Source organism: Cupressus sempervirens, chromosome 7 (assembly GCF_028749045.1).
Source record: "Cupressus sempervirens isolate cs-2001-9-10 chromosome 7, ASM2874904v1, whole genome shotgun sequence".
Lineage (NCBI taxonomy): Eukaryota > Viridiplantae > Streptophyta > Pinopsida > Cupressales > Cupressaceae > Cupressus > Cupressus sempervirens.
Window position 1 is genome coordinate 801204154 of NC_143124.1, and position 18942 is coordinate 801223095.

At 34.7% G+C, this 18942-nt stretch overlaps 1 protein-coding gene across 2 annotated transcripts in view; it reads right to left on the reverse strand.

Annotated features, from left to right (window-relative positions):
* Positions 1–1261: 1261 nt before the first annotated feature.
* Positions 1262–18942, reverse strand: part of PLC2 (phospholipase C 2) — a 32730-nt gene continuing 15049 nt past the window's right edge. Inside the window, exons 1-9 of one of the 2 annotated variants that reach the window (XM_089793049.1) lie at positions 16876–17494; positions 15941–16137; positions 15337–15472; positions 14976–15224; positions 14556–14797; positions 14330–14447; positions 10962–11129; positions 1928–2014; positions 1262–1819 (exon numbers count right to left, since the gene is read on the reverse strand). In XM_089793049.1, the coding sequence (XP_089649175.1) occupies positions 1520–1819; positions 1928–2014; positions 10962–11129; positions 14330–14447; positions 14556–14797; positions 14976–15224; positions 15337–15472; positions 15941–16137; positions 16876–17208 (1830 nt within the window). In that variant the 5' untranslated portion in view covers positions 17209–17494 and the 3' untranslated portion in view covers positions 1262–1519. Of the gene's footprint in view, positions 1820–1927; positions 2015–10961; positions 11130–14329; positions 14448–14555; positions 14798–14975; positions 15225–15336; positions 15473–15940; positions 16138–16875; positions 17495–18942 lie in introns of those variants that run through there. The other variant, XM_089793050.1, reaches the window with a different exon arrangement.

Here is an 18942-nt window from a genome sequence, read left to right on the forward strand (position 1 = left end):
CAACCTAGTCTTGTTTTTCTATGCTATTGTACCATAGAGGAATCAAGCTGCTGTCTTCATCTTAGTGTGGTTGCAATCTAATTTTTTATTCTATGCAACTGTACTGGTGGGTGGTGAAGGTCTAAAACCTCCGACTACATATTATTATTATTTAATATTAGAAATTATGAGGAGGCAAGTGTTGGACAATACCTACTAGGAGTAGTAGATCTTCGCATATGTTGAATTATAATCATGAATGCATTCTGAAGCAAACAAACAGCAAACTACTTCATTGGAAAATGAACTTGCACCAAACATTTCAAAAAAAGATAAAAATTACAGGTGGTCATTACATGTGATTAACAATGTCTATGTTAGCGATATCAGATTTTTCACCATCCATATCGATGTATTTTTACTTCTGGGTTTGAATGTGTGATAGTTTTTAGTATTTACCATCAAACCCAGAAGTAAGAATACAATGTCTATGTTTGTAGTGTATTACTTATGCTTCATTACCTTCAGTATCACTTCCTTGGGACCCATGTCTAGCTTCTATAATTTTGTTGCTCACATTTTGGTAACTGTTTCATCAAAACTAAATCAATCTAATTCCCTCTTTAGCTGAATTCTTTGTATCTATTGAATCTACCAAAGTGTTGTAGGTCATTTGGTTGAGCACAACTGTTGACATATGCATGTTTCCTTGTATGAAGGCTAAAATCCCAACATATGTATGGTGACATGTTTCCATACAATAAATAAAAAATTCTGCTAACAGGGATGAAGAAGCCATTGTGCTTTTGGAGGTAATTTTCTCAATTTTTTTTATTGCAAAAAAAAAAAAGAATATTTGTCTTTGACTAGGGGAAGACTGAAATCCCTTCTGTAAGAATACTTGTCTTCGACTAGGGGAAGACTGAAATCCCTTCTGTAAACCCCCTTTGATGAAGATCCACTCCAGAATTATTTTTAATCCATAATATAGACTTAAGACAGGTCAACTCTCTCTTGTCGCCTCCACTTCATTCCAAATATCAAATTGTAGAAGTGCACTTAGCTCAGCAGTAATGCTTTTTCAGCAATTGAAATCATTTGTCAGACCAAAACCAAACTTACTCGGAGTTCCAGGTTTGAGTCATCAGGAACATTTAACATCAGTCTATATCCATTGACCATTCAGAAGGATCCAAACTCAACTTCAACAAACATAATAATGATGCATTTCGGAAAATGTAGTAAAAACCAAAGAATGACACCAACATTTAGTAGAACTAACTTGGAAAAGCAAATGTAACATGTCTCTATTCATGACGTGAAGTTTGGTGGCTAACCTTAACATGAAATATGATTGGCAATTGTTGCATCACAAGTATAAGCAATCAAGTCTCACCACTGGAAATAGATTTTCGTAATCTTAAATAATACACCTCAGGTACAAGATTATATTCTACAATGTACAAATGTTACACACTTGAGCACGACTAGACTCACGTTCACGTGTTACAGAACACACATCCTATTGTAAGAATGATAGTCAAACTGAAACAAGGTCGATTCGCACCAAAAGTTTTACAGCCTTATATTTTTCTCCTTTCTTATCAAATAAAGGAAGCGTGCGAATCCCTTTCTTCAATTCTGTGACAGGTAGGCATGTTTGACCACCAAAATCATCTTTCTCAGACATATCATACTCGTGGACTTCCACTCGAAGCAAAGCTAATTCAGGAACAGTTAAAGGAAACTCAAATTCTTCATTCCAGTGTGGCGCCCAGTTATCTTCAATTGTCTTTGTCTTTTTCATGACTGTATCAGAAGGCACGCCAGCAATCCCAACCTGTAGATTTGTAATTTGCAAGCAATGCAATTGCATTCATCATAAACTTCTCAAAAGAACTTAACTCATTTATGTTAAGATTTTTCTACTAGACAGATGTGTTGTTACCCTGGTATAAAAGTCGGGGGGAGAATAGGTGTCAAAATGTGTTTTCTTGAAGTCCACAGTCCAACCATCTCCCATATATATTTTGATCTGTAAACCACAGGACATTAATCAGATCAAACTAAACTGAAAATTTTTTTAATGTGAAATTATGTCACTAAACTGCAAATGCAGTATAATATTTTGTCAAACAGCAATTACGATAATTCTAGCTCATCAGTCAGCAGCAACATAAGTTCCTTACGCAAAGGAAAGAATCATAACCACTCACGCTGATGCAGCCAAAACAACAGATAATGTTTATTCACAGAATCAGAAAAGGCATCTCTGGACACAATGATGAAGAAAAATTAATGCTTCTGAGAACTGAAAAATTAATTCATAACTTGGAGTTCTACTTGGAGATAATCTACAAAGCTGTATAAATTGGGGCCATGAGACATGAGGCATTTGTATCCTGCTCAACTTGATTTATATTGATCTTGGTGGAAGAGGTATGCACAGTCCACAAGGATGATTTTATGTCAATCTTATTCAAAAGTCTGGTTGTCTACAGAAATAGCATTTCATTGTTTATTCTCATTACTGCTATCCTCAGCATATTTACTTTCTAGTTTGTACAATATCTATTATTAAACTCAAAGTGAAAAAATTTGGTTCATTACACTTTCCTCCACCATGTGATGTTTTATTGGGAAATTGTATACTTCTGAGTCAAATGCATTGATCCTATTTCATATAGAGTACCGGTTCACAAAAACCTCTCTCATGAGTGTGTATGGTCTCTCTCTCATGAGCGTGTATGGTCTATCAGTCATATCTAGGTAATGCTCCCGAGGGTGAAGTATTGAGACTTCCTGGGAAGTAACCCACCTAAGTGTTACTCCGACGACTCCTACTTTACCCCAACAAGCATCACTAAATACAATTAATGCTAAGTGGGCACTCATAAGAGATAAGTTCTTGTGAACTATTAATCATGAAATATGTGACAAATGACTCAATAATTACACAGGTATATCTTAACAAAACATCACATTATGTTACACACTGCAAAAAAATCCACTTATTTCCCTCCATTTACAAAATTACACAATTTAAATTTTATTATCCTTGTCATCGTGCTTTTGTTAGCTTAAGCTCTATCCAGGAAATAAAAATTTCAAGCTCCAATTCCTTTTCTTCATTTTTGCTCATCTCATGTTTATGCCATATAGCTTCATATTAGGATATAGGAAGTGGAAACCTATGGACCTTATACTTGCTCAATTCCTTTCAGATCCTGATTTTGGAAAAACCTCGGCCATGGTTCTGTAGTATAATATGGTAATTTACATTCAGCACTCACCATGTCCCTATGAAGAATCCTTTCAGCCTATCTTATCCTAAAAACTGATCACTGCAGTTCACTTGTTCATTGATGTGCCAATCCCCCTTTCTTGAGCTTGAAATGGCATTCTTAATCTAAATGTTTAGATGTAGACTTGTCATGTCCTCTTTCTGAAATAAGATTTAATAATAAATAATAATAAAATTAAAACATAAAAAACAAACACAAATATATAGTAAGAAAATATAATATAATAAAATTACAAGTTTAATAAGTTTAAAGAAAGGTCAAGAGATATGCAATGGAGAATGTGACTAACTCGACATAAGATATAAAAGGGAGGAGATTTGATTTGAAGGGTGGGGATGGGGATGGAGGTGGAGGCGGAAGAAAAAAGGGAATGTGTGATTCAAGAAAGAATTTATGGACATGAAAAAGGAAAAGAAGAAAATAAGTGAATCCTTCAAAAGGCAAAGTCATGAAAGGTTACGTCTCTTTCAAAGGCCAGCAATGATGAAGGGTTGTGATATCCCCATCAAAATAAGATCTATATAATTAAATTAAATAATAATAATATAATATTAATAATGGCATAGTTAGAATTTATCATATTATAATATTGCATAATATATTAATATCAAAAATGAGAATTAAATATTATACTAAGCGATGTCCAAGGGGTTTAGCTTGGTTGAAGCGATGAGTTCTCATTGTGGAGACCTTGGTTCAAATCCCAAGAGGGACATCTTTGTGGAATTCTAAGTTGTGACTCTTGGTCTTCTATTGGTTGTATTTGTTTCATTGTAAATGGTGGATTCTAAGTTGCGACTCTTGGTCTTCCAAATGTTGTTTCTAGTGTGGTTGCTTGAAAAGAGCTTGAATAAGATCGTAATTCTCATGTTGTTGCTTGAATGAGCACAAGATTTGTAAACAATTTCAATATTATTATATTAAGTGATAAAATATAATATTTAGATTAATAATCTAAATATATAAAGTAAATATATTGTGCATTATATGTGATAATATTAATGTTAATATTATAATAAGATATATAATTGATACAATCTATATTATTATTATATAATTATATTATCAATATAATATAATTATTATAATATAAATTATGCAAAGACATGATTTTTCGAATGAGAAAAGTATATATTAGAACATTAACTTTTGAGGAATCAGAAATATGGAGAAATAGAGAAGGAAAAAGGAGATATTTGGTCTGTAGAAGTCTGAATTGGTAAAATATATATTAAAATTTTTAATGTCCTAGCAGGGGACGTTACAAGGGTTGTGACTCTTTCGAAAGGGTTGTAATTATGAAAGGTTATGACTCTTGAAAATGGCAGCAATGATGTGAAGGGTTGTGGCTTTCTCAAAGGGAAGAAATAGTGAAGGGTTGGACTCTTTCAAAGGATGGTAATTGCGAAAGGTTGTGACCATTGCAAAGTGCAAACATTATGAAGAGGTGCAACTCCCCTAAATTGGAAGATATAGAGGGAAGCATATTTCATTTGAACAGAACAATATATTGTTCTCAAAAGCGACAAAAAATAGTGGTGACTCAATTCTTATGAAAGGTGGTGACCCTTTCGCCAATAAAGTATAAATTTCAAGCATTGAAGGAGGACTTATCATCCTTCTTTCATCAATAATTAATCCCTCAAGAAATCAAGAAAACATACAATTCAGCAATCAAGCATCAATCTACCAAATCAACATTCATTCAGTTGTCCTCCTCCAATTAATCAAACTAGCATTCATTATATCATCACTCTTCAATCATCGGATCATGTTTACTAAATTGTAACTCACTAATACCTTGAATCAAGCAAAGGAATTCAAAGGAATTCAATCAAAGGAATTCATTCAATCAATCAATTATTCAACAGCAATGGAATCAATTGCAGAACCAATTGTTCTAAAGCAGCACAATCTGTTTATAGTCTCTTGAATTGTTGAGACATGGAAGAAGTACAATCATGAGCATTCAGAGGAACCTTCAGACTACCAGTAGCCTAGTATAATGCATTACATCTTGGCTGTCATTATTGAAGAATATTATATTGGTGCTGTTATATCTGTTTATATATACATTGTTATCCTGTTATAATTCTGCATATGCATAACAGGGTAGATCTAATGATTCCTTCATCCAATCTGCCACCGCATTATAGAGGGCAGATATGGGCATATAAAGAGAGGAAGTAGCTGAGTGGTGCATTCAAGTTAGATAGGAGTCTGAATGACAGATATACTTTTATGCCCCTTAGAGGACCAATATGATGGATATTTTTGTCCAATTGAGGATGATACAATGAATGTACTTTTGTGCCCCTCAGATTGTGCCCATAAACTCTATGGAAGGCTCAAGATGCCTTGTGTGATCTTTTGTGGTCTTTATAGCGTGGATGAGCCATTGGATAAAATCTCAAAAGAATCCCACATATACTATATGACTATTATGATTTCTGACTTGATTATATGTTAGTTTATCAAGAGACTAAGTTAATCCAAGTACAATCCAAACCTTAGTCAGGAATTTTTGGGTGAATCAAGTAAAATCTCAATAGGAAACATTACAAATGGTATCAAAATATTGATCCTGCCATTGTATATGGTAAAGATGAATCAATGAATGCATTTTAGTCAATAAGAAGGGTCTAACAATGGGTGTATTTGTGTATGATAGAAGTTTTCCTAGTGAATGCTTTGTGTTAGCTTTGTATTTTAAGATAATATAGAATATGAGAAAAACTAGACTGAACCAAAAAAATGTAAATTTATTAAGTTTGCGCTCATAGATGAAAGAAAGCTTACCTTCAAATTGCAAACCTTACAAATTTACAATGCCTTGGTTAATATCAAAGTTGCACAGCAGATGCTACTCACATTGGAGGATTTGAATAAAATTTGCATTGCAATTTTGTGGACAGAGTATAATGTCCCCTTACTGAAGTAAGATTTAATAATAAACATAAAAAATGAATAAATAATAACAGAATGGAATAGAATTAAGCTAATTATGTTTAATGAAAGGTCAAAAGAAATGAAATGAAGAATGGCGACTCCCTCAACATAATATATAAAAGGGAGGAGAGTTCAATTGAATGAAGTAAGAGGAAAGGGAAAGTGGAAATCAAGAAAGAATTGATGGAATAAAAAAAGGACGTGACTCCTTCAAAAGGAAAAGTTATGAAAGGTTGTGAATCTTTAAAAAGGCAGCAATGATGAACGGTTGTAATTATGTGAGGTTGTGACTCTTGCAAATGGCAGCTATGATGAAGGATCATAGCTCTCACAAAGGGTAGAAATGGTGAAGGGATGTTTCTCTTTTAAAAGGTGGCAATTGTCAAAGGTTGTGACCATTGCAAAAGGCAAGCATGATGAAGAGGTGTGACTCTCCCCCACATTTGAAGATATAAAGGGGAGAAGGTTCATTTGAGAAAGACATCCAAGAAAGATCAAAGTGGGGATATATTATTCTCAAAGGCAACAACAAATAGCGATCACTCATTCTTCTAAAAGGTGGTGACCCTTTCACCAAAAAAGGAAAAAGAAGCTTTCATTCCAAGCATTAGAATGAATCATTAATCCCTAAAGAAATAAATAAACATACAATTTAGAAATCAAGCATCACTTAATCAAATCAACATTCAGTCAATCATCATCACCAATATATCAAACTAGCATTCATTATGTCATCACTCTTCAGTCATCTAATCATGATTACTTAACCATAACTCACCAGTACCTCGAAATCATCAAATTAAAGGAATCTATTCAATCAATCAATCATTCAACTGCAATGGAATGAATTGCAGTAGGAATCATATCTACAGCAGGGTGATCTACTTATAATCTCTTTAATTATTGAGGAGTGGAAGAGCTACAATCATAAGCACTCAGAAGAAGCTTCAGACTCAGATATAAAAATATTAACCAGTGCCTAGACATCTCTCTAAATAATGTGTTAGGAGGTATAGTACATTACATCTTGGCTGTCATTATTATAAAAAAATTAAAATGCTACAGTTATATGTGTTTATATATACATTGTTGCTCTTGTTATAATTCTGTATATACATAACAGAGTAGATCTAATGACTCCTTAAATGCTTCATCTAATCTGCTGTCTTGTTATGGAGGGGAGATATGGGCATATAAGGAGAGCAAGTAGCTGATTGGTCCATTCAAGTTAAATACAAGGCCAAATTACAGATATACTTCTGTGCCCCTTAAAGAGGCTGATACAACAGAAATACGTCCGTACCCAATTGAGGCCGATATGACAGAAGTACTTCCCTGCCCCTTAGGAGACTGAACAACAGATGTAATTCCATGCCTCTAAACTTGATAAAAAGGCTTAGGGCACCTAGTATGATCTCTAGTGGGCTTCCTAGCATGGATGAATCATTGGACAAAGCCTCAAAATTATCCCACATAAACTATATTACTATCATGATTTGTAACTTGATTATATGTTTATTTATCGAGAGACTAAGTTAAGTTTCCATTTCCACGTACAATACAAACCCTTGTTGGGAATTTTCGGGTAAATCATGTAAGGTCTCAATGGAAGAATATTACAACACTCTACTTTTTATATGTTTTCACAGGAAGCAACCTTAGATAACCTCAGCCCTAGCCTGAGCAGTGATATGTTGTTGTCCCTCCCTTTTGAGTTGTATTGCTATCAAGTCCCTTCAACATCTAGAGGATATCAGAAAAGGAAGTCCACTTCACACAAGAATCGTCTAGTTTTACTTCAGTCTCAAAAACCCTCATCAAGAATCTTCATCAACCTATATTTTCTTAATCTCCTACAGCTCATTACAACTTGGTTGTTCTAACTCGTCCATTCCAACCATCAGCCTCCATTGCATACCAGCCCTTTTCTTGAGACATTAATTTCAAAACAGAGGCTTCACTGGGTGACCAGGACTGGTGGTGAGCTAAAGTTCTAAAGTTTATATAAACTGATGAATTTAACAGATTCTTCTTTGGTCTCGTATCGCATTAATGACAAGGGCTTTTTAGATATGCAAGCCTTTTATTAATTTGACAAAAAACTGTCCCGAATACAGATGTCATTAAAGCCCCACAGCTCCATCCAACATGAAGCAGGAGCAACCTCGGGTTGGAAGCAACCTTGCCTCACCTAAATATGTGTTTATAGTTTTCCCAAGTGCAGGCTTGACTTGTGCAAGTCTTTGATATGCCTTTTTTCGTGCACAAGATTAACTGGCATGCCTATGTTAATTTGTGTGTTGACTGGTTACTATGACCCATGCACTCTATGCTAGTTGGTGCAAGCTCCTTGCTTCCATGCCTCTACCCATATAAAACTCTAAACTTTATAAGCTTATGAGTGCCAACCCTACAACCTGTTTCTAGTGCATGAGAGAGAGAGAGAGAGAAACGGAGCCAATATCAAATGGCGAGGGCTGGTCATTTGGTAGAACTCTTCTTTCAGATGGGCAACTGGGTCTTGAAGGTCAAAGGAATGTCAGGTTCAAATTTATTGTGGAACGGTCAGTGTTTTCTATTTGTAGATGACAACCTTTTTGCATTTCCTGCTATGCACACATTTATGGCAAGCATACATTTCCACTCCATATTCAGAAATATAAAATAATCTTTGATTAGCTAACTCATCAGATACAGGACAATATTCTCAAATCTCTGATAAAAAGGCATAAAAGAGATGATGACAGCAATTTCTACAATAAAGATCCCAATAATTTGCCTCTTTCTAGACTCTAGAATCTAGACATTAGCATCTTGAGACATGTTTCTGAATATAAATGCATTCGGGTTTTAGTATTTTGAAACAAAAACTATGAGCTGGCACAGTTATATCCAGGTACATTTCTGAAAAATGTCCACCTGCGAGAACCTCAAAACTCTAATTCACCAGTGTTAATAAGAAGCACATGATAAGAGTCTCAGATCTTTCTTATTACTTTTGTTCTATCATTTGTAAGGAATCATAAAACTATGTTCTTCAAATGATCTGATGACTTGTCCTCCTTAAGTACCTACATATTTATTTATGTACTCAAACCTTTACAAGCTTACATTTCCCTCCTCTGCTATCTTACAGACATATAAATTTCACTCTCCTATTTCTAATTGTTGGAATGATAAATTGAGATTCTCTACCAAGATTACCAAGAAAAGCCTCCTATAATGTTAGCAACCTCTCCTGTAAAGTGTCCCTATGAATACTCTAATCAAAATATTAGTTTGATTCAATCTTATACAATGACAAATTTGCAAGTCTTTCTAATTAATGTCATTTATGTATATAATTGTATGTCATCAAACCTTAAGTCCAGAAGCTGAGAAAATTTACATATTTCTCTTGAGATGCTTATCTCACAATCTCTCTGCTCCAACTTTTGCAGGCTTAAATATTCATTCAAAACTAATCCACTGAAGATACGAAGATTCGTGAGGGCAAAGAGTTGCTATAAAATACCCTTACCTAGACATCGGCTCATATCAATAACATAGACATGATAGAGTTACACCTAAGAAGCCTTTGGGGTAATTATAAAATCATTGGGTAGGAATTCTTACAAACAAAGACATCCTGACCAAGGTAGAAGCAAAAGAGCATGCTTAGAAAGTATAAGTGAAGTATGACTGAGAGATCTTGAAATCATCACAAACAGGTAGAAGGACTGAAGCCTACAATTATGGAATAATTCAGTAGAAGATGCTTCAAATTCTGCTTTTAAATCCAAACAAATCCAAATAACACTATTCCTGGACTTTCGCAACCTCCCTCTATGATCCAAATATACCATAAAAGAATATAGTTTCAAGTTGAAAGGCCTAACAAAAAACAAATTATTTCCTTTGCTTCATAAAGAATTGGAAGATATCAATAAATGGAGACCTATGTCTAGTTGATTCTGTATGAGAGCTCAAGAGAATCTGATAAATAGCCAAACACATTATAATAGAACAGACCGATTCAATCTCTAGGAATGATTTTATTGTCAAATTAATGAGCCTCTATGAAAAATAAACCTTGAAGAGTCACAGCAATTACAGCCCCTTTATGGATGGATACTGGAAAGCTGGAAACACTTAAATGGGTCTCTAGACCAAGACATCATTAAATCATGATCAATTGATGTCCTTCCCAATAGTAATTCTCTCTTCCAAACAACAATATTCTATCAATCCGTAGCTCACCAGATGAGATAAGCCTCCAAAAGATCAATTCAATGAGAAACTATACCTGGCAGTCAAGCTCTATCCCTCCCTTGTCTACTATGAAATATAAAGTATGACGACTTTTTTTCTTTTGGAAAATCTAACCACCTGCAATTTTTATAAAGTTGAGACTAAAAAAATGAATTACTTATTACTTGTATTGCTTAACAAGTAAACTTATGATGACATCTTGCAGCCATTCAGAACCACATAATAATTATGTTGCAAAACATATGCAAGTAACAACTTTTTTCATCAAAGCCCCCTCCAGCAATACAAAAATATTGATTCTACCTATTTGTCTTAATCCACAACATTAGATTCAAACAATGGTACTAAATTCAAATTATTTAGAAATGGAATTAAACATCCAGCATAAAATGAAGATCCATTTTAACCATAAATAACATAATAGAAATGTAAGTTGTTCACATATAAGAAAAGGGAAAAGGACAATACTGTATTTACCTTTAATATTGTCTTAACGAGCCTCTTTGCAAGTGGATCAAAAATGCTTTGATCATCATTTCCACTTTCAGATCCATTTGGACAGAGGAATTCAGGCTTTTTGACATAACCACAGCCTCCATTGGCTCTAAAAAAACCATGAACCAACCAAAGTGGCCTTCCATATCCCTGTTATATGCAGAACAATCAATTTAGATATCATTTTTAGTCAATCTTAATTGAATTGAGAGACTTATGAAATGACACCAAGATAATATTAGAATTGAATGATATTCCCCTATTTTAAGTGTGGAAGGTAAAGTTATTTTTATAACTGTAACTTACAAGGAAAGTACAGTGCCCAGAAGAGTTCATGTTGCATAGATCTGCTTGAGTATTTCATTTTTATATCAAGGACCCAATCAATTCACTGTATCAAATGTTACGGCCTTTGAAAATTGCATAATAAATGCAAAAAGTTGCTGGAGGCATAAGAGATTTGTAAAGGGGAGTTACATGTATTGACAAATTTATGATGCATCTTATGACACATCTTAAGGCATCTTTTGCTTGGGAGATAACTTGGGTGGTTCTAGCCCATGGATTTCTAATCACCATTTGATGGTTTAGAGTTTTTGCATCTCCTATATATTAGGTGCTTGAGATGGAGGTTGGGTGTAGCGTTTTGCAGATTATTTTAAAGCTATAAAAAAATTGTGATCTCTGTTTGGTGATACTCTTGTGATGACTTTCTCTAGAAGAGTATTGTAACTAGAGTTCCCGAAACTTTGAGCTACTCTCAAGTGTGGGGCTTTCCTTAATACACCTAAGTTATGGTATATGTTGTTTATTTTATATTTAAATGTGTTTTTGCTTTTTGCGCTAGCACCAAGTCTGTGATCTTCACAAGGGCAGGGGGCATCTAGTTGCATACTGAGGCTATTTTACACCCCTCTATTTGCTGATCTATTTAAAATAACCACTTGTAGAAAGGGAAACCAGACAATTGTAAAAGGGACTCCATTGGCCTCTACAGTCTGTGCCAGGGGCGTAAACAAATAGCAGCCACTTTTGCATGAGTTAGCATCATAGTAACACGGGGACGCGTCCCCCCCCTTTTTGTCCGACGTCTCGGAGACTTCAACGCACCAGAGACTTGGGGACTCCGTCTCCCCGTCCCCAGCGGTGCCACTAGATTCCACCACCTCCACCGAGGATGGGGGACATCCTACTATTCACTATTTGCAAATTCAACTATTTATGTTTAATGTTCGATGTTCCAATTCGATGCAATGTTTCAAGTATTCACTCTTTTACATCTTTACATCCTATATTGCAATACATATTTTCATAACTAACATTTTTAAATACCATATGCATAGATATATACACCCCTCTTGTCCCCTACCACCATCCCCCCACCGTCCCCCCGCCGTCCCCAAATTAAGGCCCCTCTGTCCCCCCGTCCCGGAAACTTGTCCCCCCGTTTCGCCGTCCCCCCGTCCCCCAGGGTGGTGTAACTATGGTTAGCATTCAACTTCAAAGTATCCCATTCATTCAACATGAACTAGTTAGTGGTTTCTGTCACAGATAACTTCAATACAGGTTCCCATTACTATTCTTAAAGGATTTATCAAAGGCAGATATGAATCACAAAATCCACCAACTAGTTGGAAGGGTATGGAATAGGAAAAAGCCTCCAACCAGAATACCAGTATGCTCTTACTTGATTTTCAAAAAGCCTATGCAATAGCGGAATGGTCTTTTATCTTGATCACCCTTGAAGCATTTGGATATCCAAAGGGTTCTTGTCCAATGGTCAACACATTATTGAAAGACGTTGATGCCCAAGTGGATGTTAATGGCTCCTTGTCTGCACCATTCATCTTGCAAAGGTCAATAAGGCATGGAAGTCCTCTTGCTCATCTTATTTGTAATTACTTAAGAAGCTATTTTCTACTTCTTAACGGATTCAACCATAGATTATCATTACATATTGAAATTCAAAAATACTGATAGTTTGATGCTGATATGCAAACAGAAAATGAAAATCATAAATCTATTGCTTGCTCTTCAACATTTTGATCATTGCTATCAAGGTCCTCAACTATGATACTCTCCAGATAATTATCAATCTCACACTCTGGTTCAGAGGTATTAGAACTAGGGGCAATTCATTAAGGCCATCTGATTCAATTGCTTCATCCACCATGGCCATCTTATTCAGCAATACACAGTAACTTACCCATTGCACAACATTCCTGCTCTATTGATAAGTAGGAGACATTTTTCCACGGCAAGTCAAATTGTGATATTGCTATCACGATTTAATTGTGTAGTTTTTGAATCAAACTCATTGAACCATATTTCATGAGTAGTGATTCACTCGAATCCATCTCTCATGAGAATAAATGAAACACTTAGCTCTCATTGGATCTAGGTGATGCTCACAAAGATGAAGCACCGGGACTTCCGGGGAGGTCACCCATCCTGGTTGCAAGCAGAGTGGGTTTAACCATGGAGGAAACTCCGTATTTGAGTGAGCTCAAGCTGGAGTAGTCCTGGGATGGTGACCTCCTGGGAAGTCCAGGTGCTTCAGCATCACCTAGATCCAATGAGTACTATGCGTTCCATTTATTCTAGTGAGAGATGGATTAGAGTGAATCACTACTCATGAAATATGTGTCAATGGATTTGACTCAAAAACTACACAGTTAAATTCTGATAGCAATATCACAATACCTGCTCTATACTGACGAAGACGTGAAAGGAATAGAAAAATGGGATCACAAGCTAAAAGAAATGACAACAATTATTTTAAAGAAAACTAAGAACTAGAAAATGAGAAAATGTTATGATTCATGAAGACCTTACTAGTCATGGAAAAGAAGTAATACGTCTTTCCACATTAGTAGGTAAACATATATCTTTTGGTTGCAAATTTTATTGAAATTGTGAAATAAGTTACAAAGGATAGGATCAAACTAAAATTAGATCATTTTCCACAAAAGAAGTCTCTGCAAGTTAGAGGTAGCTCTGCCAATAAAGTAAAAAATTGCTTGAGATGTTTATGTCCTAGCAGGAAAGCCATAATCTAATGCAACCACAATTTTAAAAGTTAATAATTAAATTGTCAACTAATTTGAGCATGCCCTCACATCTATCAATCCCTAATATGTTTATGTGTGAGGTATATTAATAATAACCGTGTTGATCACAGAATGAAATAGCTCAAGTAATAAACCATGTCCAACTCAGCAATGGGCATCTCAAAAATTGAAAATGTACAAAACCAGCAGATAATATCAATATCATCTTGATTATAGAATGATTATTGATATTAGTAACACAGCTAATGAGAAAAATATGAACATCAAAGGCAGATTTACCTGCATATTTAAAGCTACCATCTGAGCCCCATGCAACCAAGCAATCAAAGGGTTATAATTTGATGAATCAACCCGAGTACCCTTTGGATATACTCTCAAGATGTTCTTCTGGGTGAATCTGCATTAAACAAAATAGTTAATACCAAGATACCAATTATTTAGATACTAGAAGGCAAAATTGTAGAAATTTTGAATATAGAAAACGACTCAAACCTTCATGAATTACCTAACCAGATGACTAGGATGAGAACTGGCAACCTTTTCAAGTTGTGGCTCACTTAAACTGACCCGTCTGACCTGCTTCTCGTCCACTTTGATGGAATCCTTCAATGTTACCCCTTTTGGCTTCCCTGCTCTAATAGTTATAAGGCGCTTGTACTCGGGTGCTGCATCTCTGTCTGGGTTTCTTTGCAAAGTTTCTTCGTCATCATCAGAATCTTCTATAACTGGCTCAAGGGCGTTTGAACCCTGCCAGCATACAGCTTCAAGATCTTAGAAACTGGTGATGAGTGAAAAGTGAAAAAATATGTTGATTTTGCAAAAGGAAGAGAAGCATCAGAAAACAGGGATAATATGGGCAAGAAAGGAGCAGCAGGCACATAAATATTTGAATTGAGTACACTTATATGAGTACTGTTAGTATTACCTTTCCTTCGCTTGGCACACCTGCCCCATAATCTGGGATGTCATCACCCCAAGGTTCTTCATCAGGTGCTTTTTCTTTCGACTTGCCACCATTTGCCTTAATTTCGTCAGTCTTCGTATCTGAATACTCCTTTGGAGGTTTAGTTGAGATGATAATGTGTCGCTTCAAGGACTCTGGCGTTGGGAATTCTTCCAAGACTTCTATATCTTTTGGATAATAGAGCAATTCCCCAAAGGTTTCGGTGATCAACTGTCATGAAATTACTAAACAAGTTAAATTAAGTCAAAGCTACATACTCTACAGTTGATTTTAGATAGTAGGCAAAAGAAGGAATCTCCTAAGCACAAGACTAATGATTTACCGCTGCTGCTTTGGCTTGAAGATCTTTGGTAAGGTGATCCTCCAAAGTAATTATGACTGGATACAGGGATGCTTCAAATGCGTACTTTTTAATTGTATCGAGACATTTCTTAAAGTCTACAGGAGTAGTCAAAGTCCTGAGTTAGCAAACATTTGGTTCCATTAGTGAATTAAAAATAGTTATTTTCAGCTAGTAAACACAGAAAGTGCTTGTCATAAAAAATGCAGTCATTAAATATGTACCAAAACAAATGATAATTTAATGCTATAAATGTGGCAAATGATGCAATCTTTTGTTCAAGAACAAATGACGTGGTGATTGATTATGTTTGAGGGACAGTTGGACTTGGATCACAAATATCAGAAATCTATATCTAGAATGTTCAATGTCTGTGAGTGTTTCAGAAACTACTAGGTTTTCATTTATTGATACTCATCTAGCTTATCAAGTTATCCATCATATTTCAACATCACTGGTCAAAATACATAAATTTATAACATCAAAATTATCTTATAGAAAGCAAAAGGTATAACCATAAATATCACCCTTGTCGCCTATACCCTGTAAATGTTAGAAATTTTCTTAACCAGCTGGAAATTTATACCTTCCATGGAGAACGAGTATGTCATCTTTTGATGAATTTGGCCAAATGTCCAGCTCGATGACCCGTACGCCTTTCTGAAGAGCTTTCATGATAGGTACATCACTACAGTCGCTGCTCAGTTGATTACCTGTTAGATATGAATTATGTCCCGTGTATATGAAGTAATGAGACAATGGTGCTGTCATATCATGGTGAACCTACATTATCCACCATTGCAGTCAGGTCACCAAAATAATCATCCACTGCAATAAGTCCACTTAATTTTTTTTGTGTTACGCTAAATTCTCATATATTTATAAACTCAATCAGGGGAATGTGCATTTTTAAATTTGTGACTATATCCAGAAATCTACCTTCATGAACGTTCCGCAAATTCCGAACATGCTAGATTTAGTTTACATCGTACAGCACAAAAATAAAATAAACATACTTTATTTAACCATTTAAATTTTATACAAATTGCAAATGGCATAGAATGGCTCCGGTTCTCCAAGAGAGGAAAATAAGATCGCTGATATCTGTCAAATAATGTTCTGAAGTTTTTCCTTGGCCTCTTAAAAAATAGTCGATATGAAAATTGGAGTCTATTTACATTAGCCTGGAATTTATAAATAAATTGTCAAATTCAATTTGGCATCATCTTGAACATAAGCATAGGTAATTGTGTAGTGGCCGTCTGCTACGTAATATGCTTCTTTCCAAGATATTATATTATATATTCATTTTATATTTTACTAATTTATCATATTTTATATATAATACTTCTATAATCCAAATTTATCAAATTTCTATATACTCCATTCGCCCGTAATCACATTATGACTTATTTCAAAAGTCGAGAAAGACAGAAGTTCTTAACCAGTAGAGACTAATTTAAACTAATACTTCATGGAAAGCGTCATTTGCTTTGGGGCACTACCAACGACTCGTCTTACCTCATTAGATCTTACAGGCAAACTATGGTCATCATTGAACAAGTAACTCAAGAAAGCTTGGAGGTCGAGACCGTGGCGGGAAACCGTAACAGTCAAAAGTGACCGCAATCTATGAGCGTCGTTTGGCTTCTGAGCAGCCATCGTCTTCTGAGCGTCCACCCCGGCTGCTTCAGCTTCACCCTGCACTTCTACAAGAAATTTTTGTAGATGGGTGACGCTCATAACACCATTTTCAGAATAGTTTTGGAACAAATCTTTTACTTCTCCAGGAGGCTCAGCTGGGCCTGCTCTGAACTTCCTTCTAAAACACCCACAAACTTTGTATGTATCCATCTATCCGGAAAATTAATGTTCACAATACCAAACTACTGATAGGTGTTTCTGTTGCATAAAATTTAGTTTCTTCCGAACAACTTCCAATCATCATTCGAACATCCGCAGTAGAAAGAACCATTGATCCGGTAGATCAGCTGTCAATTAAAAACTGCATCATCCCGATTCCCCTAGTCGATGATTAGAAGTTACACCATTGGCTTTTATCGCTGCACCTAGGAGAGGCGTCTTCTACTGGAGTACTTTCGTTTCGCTCGTTCCAAAATGTCACAAATATTTCAAACTCCCGTACATTGTGCACTGTCATAAATATTTCAAGTCGTTCTTATTTGTGTACAGTTGCTCAGTGAAGACTTTTACTTCAAAAAATTAGTTTTAAATTAATCTGGTCAAATATAGCATCACATAATAGTTTTAAAATTCATTCTTAAAGAAATAAAACCTGTTAATTGTCCATTAAACTAATATACTCGTGTAACATGATCTAATAAATTAGTGCGCTCATTTAACATACGATTTTTATTTTACTTTTAAAACTCTTCTTAAATATATGTCACAAATATTTCAAATTGTTTTTTGTTTTTTATTGTACACTGTTGTTTTTATAAATATTAAGTTTTAAATTTATATGATCAAATATAACATCTCATAATTTATTTATTGTGCTCATGTAACATGATATAATTCAGATTTAACATGATAGAATTTTAAAATTCATCACATTCTACTAATAAAGTAATTGTATCCAACTACTAGTCTCACTATTAAACCTCATTCCACATTTGACTAGTCTCTCTTAATTCTCAAAACTTGTCATATTATCAATGTACTTTATTCTTTATTTTAAAGAGTCCCAGCTCACTTGGTTAATTATAATTAGTAAGGATGATGGCATGGGTTAGAGATAGTTTTCCACCAAAGTTCAAACTCTTAGAGGCATGTTTAGGTCAACTTTGACACATGATAAACCATGTGGTTGCTTAATCGAAGGAATGTTCTAAAGACATAAATCTACTAACGGAGTTATACAAGAAAACAATAAATTATATAATTCTAAATTTATTATTTTGAAATAACGTTTCCAAATCTAAAATAAATCTCTTAGGCTCACTTGGGTTAGGTTTGACACTTCGGGTCCCGTTTGGCAACGGGAATACAAGTGGAATGGGCATATGTATATTCTTAAAATTTTGAATTCTCTGTTTGGATGCACCAAATTAGAATTGGAATAGGAATAAAATTGAAATACATATTCCAATTTTGGCCCAAAAATGAGCATTTTCTATTCCACCTAAATAGGTGGAATTGGAATACGTATTCTTATTCTAATTTTTTTTAGTTTAGAAAACATAATTTTTTGAGTCTGTGAATTCCACATCAAATCTTGGGTGAACTAAACAAGAATAGGAATACATAACCCCATTTTCTATTCAACAATAAGTATTCCTATTCCCATTTTTATATTCCTACAGCCAAACAGACCCCCCTAAGTGAATTTGACATGATCCCACATTTAACCAAAAGAATCTTCTAATTTGGATGTATGCTCACTCATATCATTGTAAGTTACTATATAAAAGTAGAGATGGTGATATCTATTATCATGTCCCCATTTTAAAATAAAATTTTAATAATTATTATATAATACAATATTATTAAATAAATAATGGTACTAAAATTATATGAAAGTAAGAAATAATAATTGAATTTATATATTCTATTATCAATAAAATA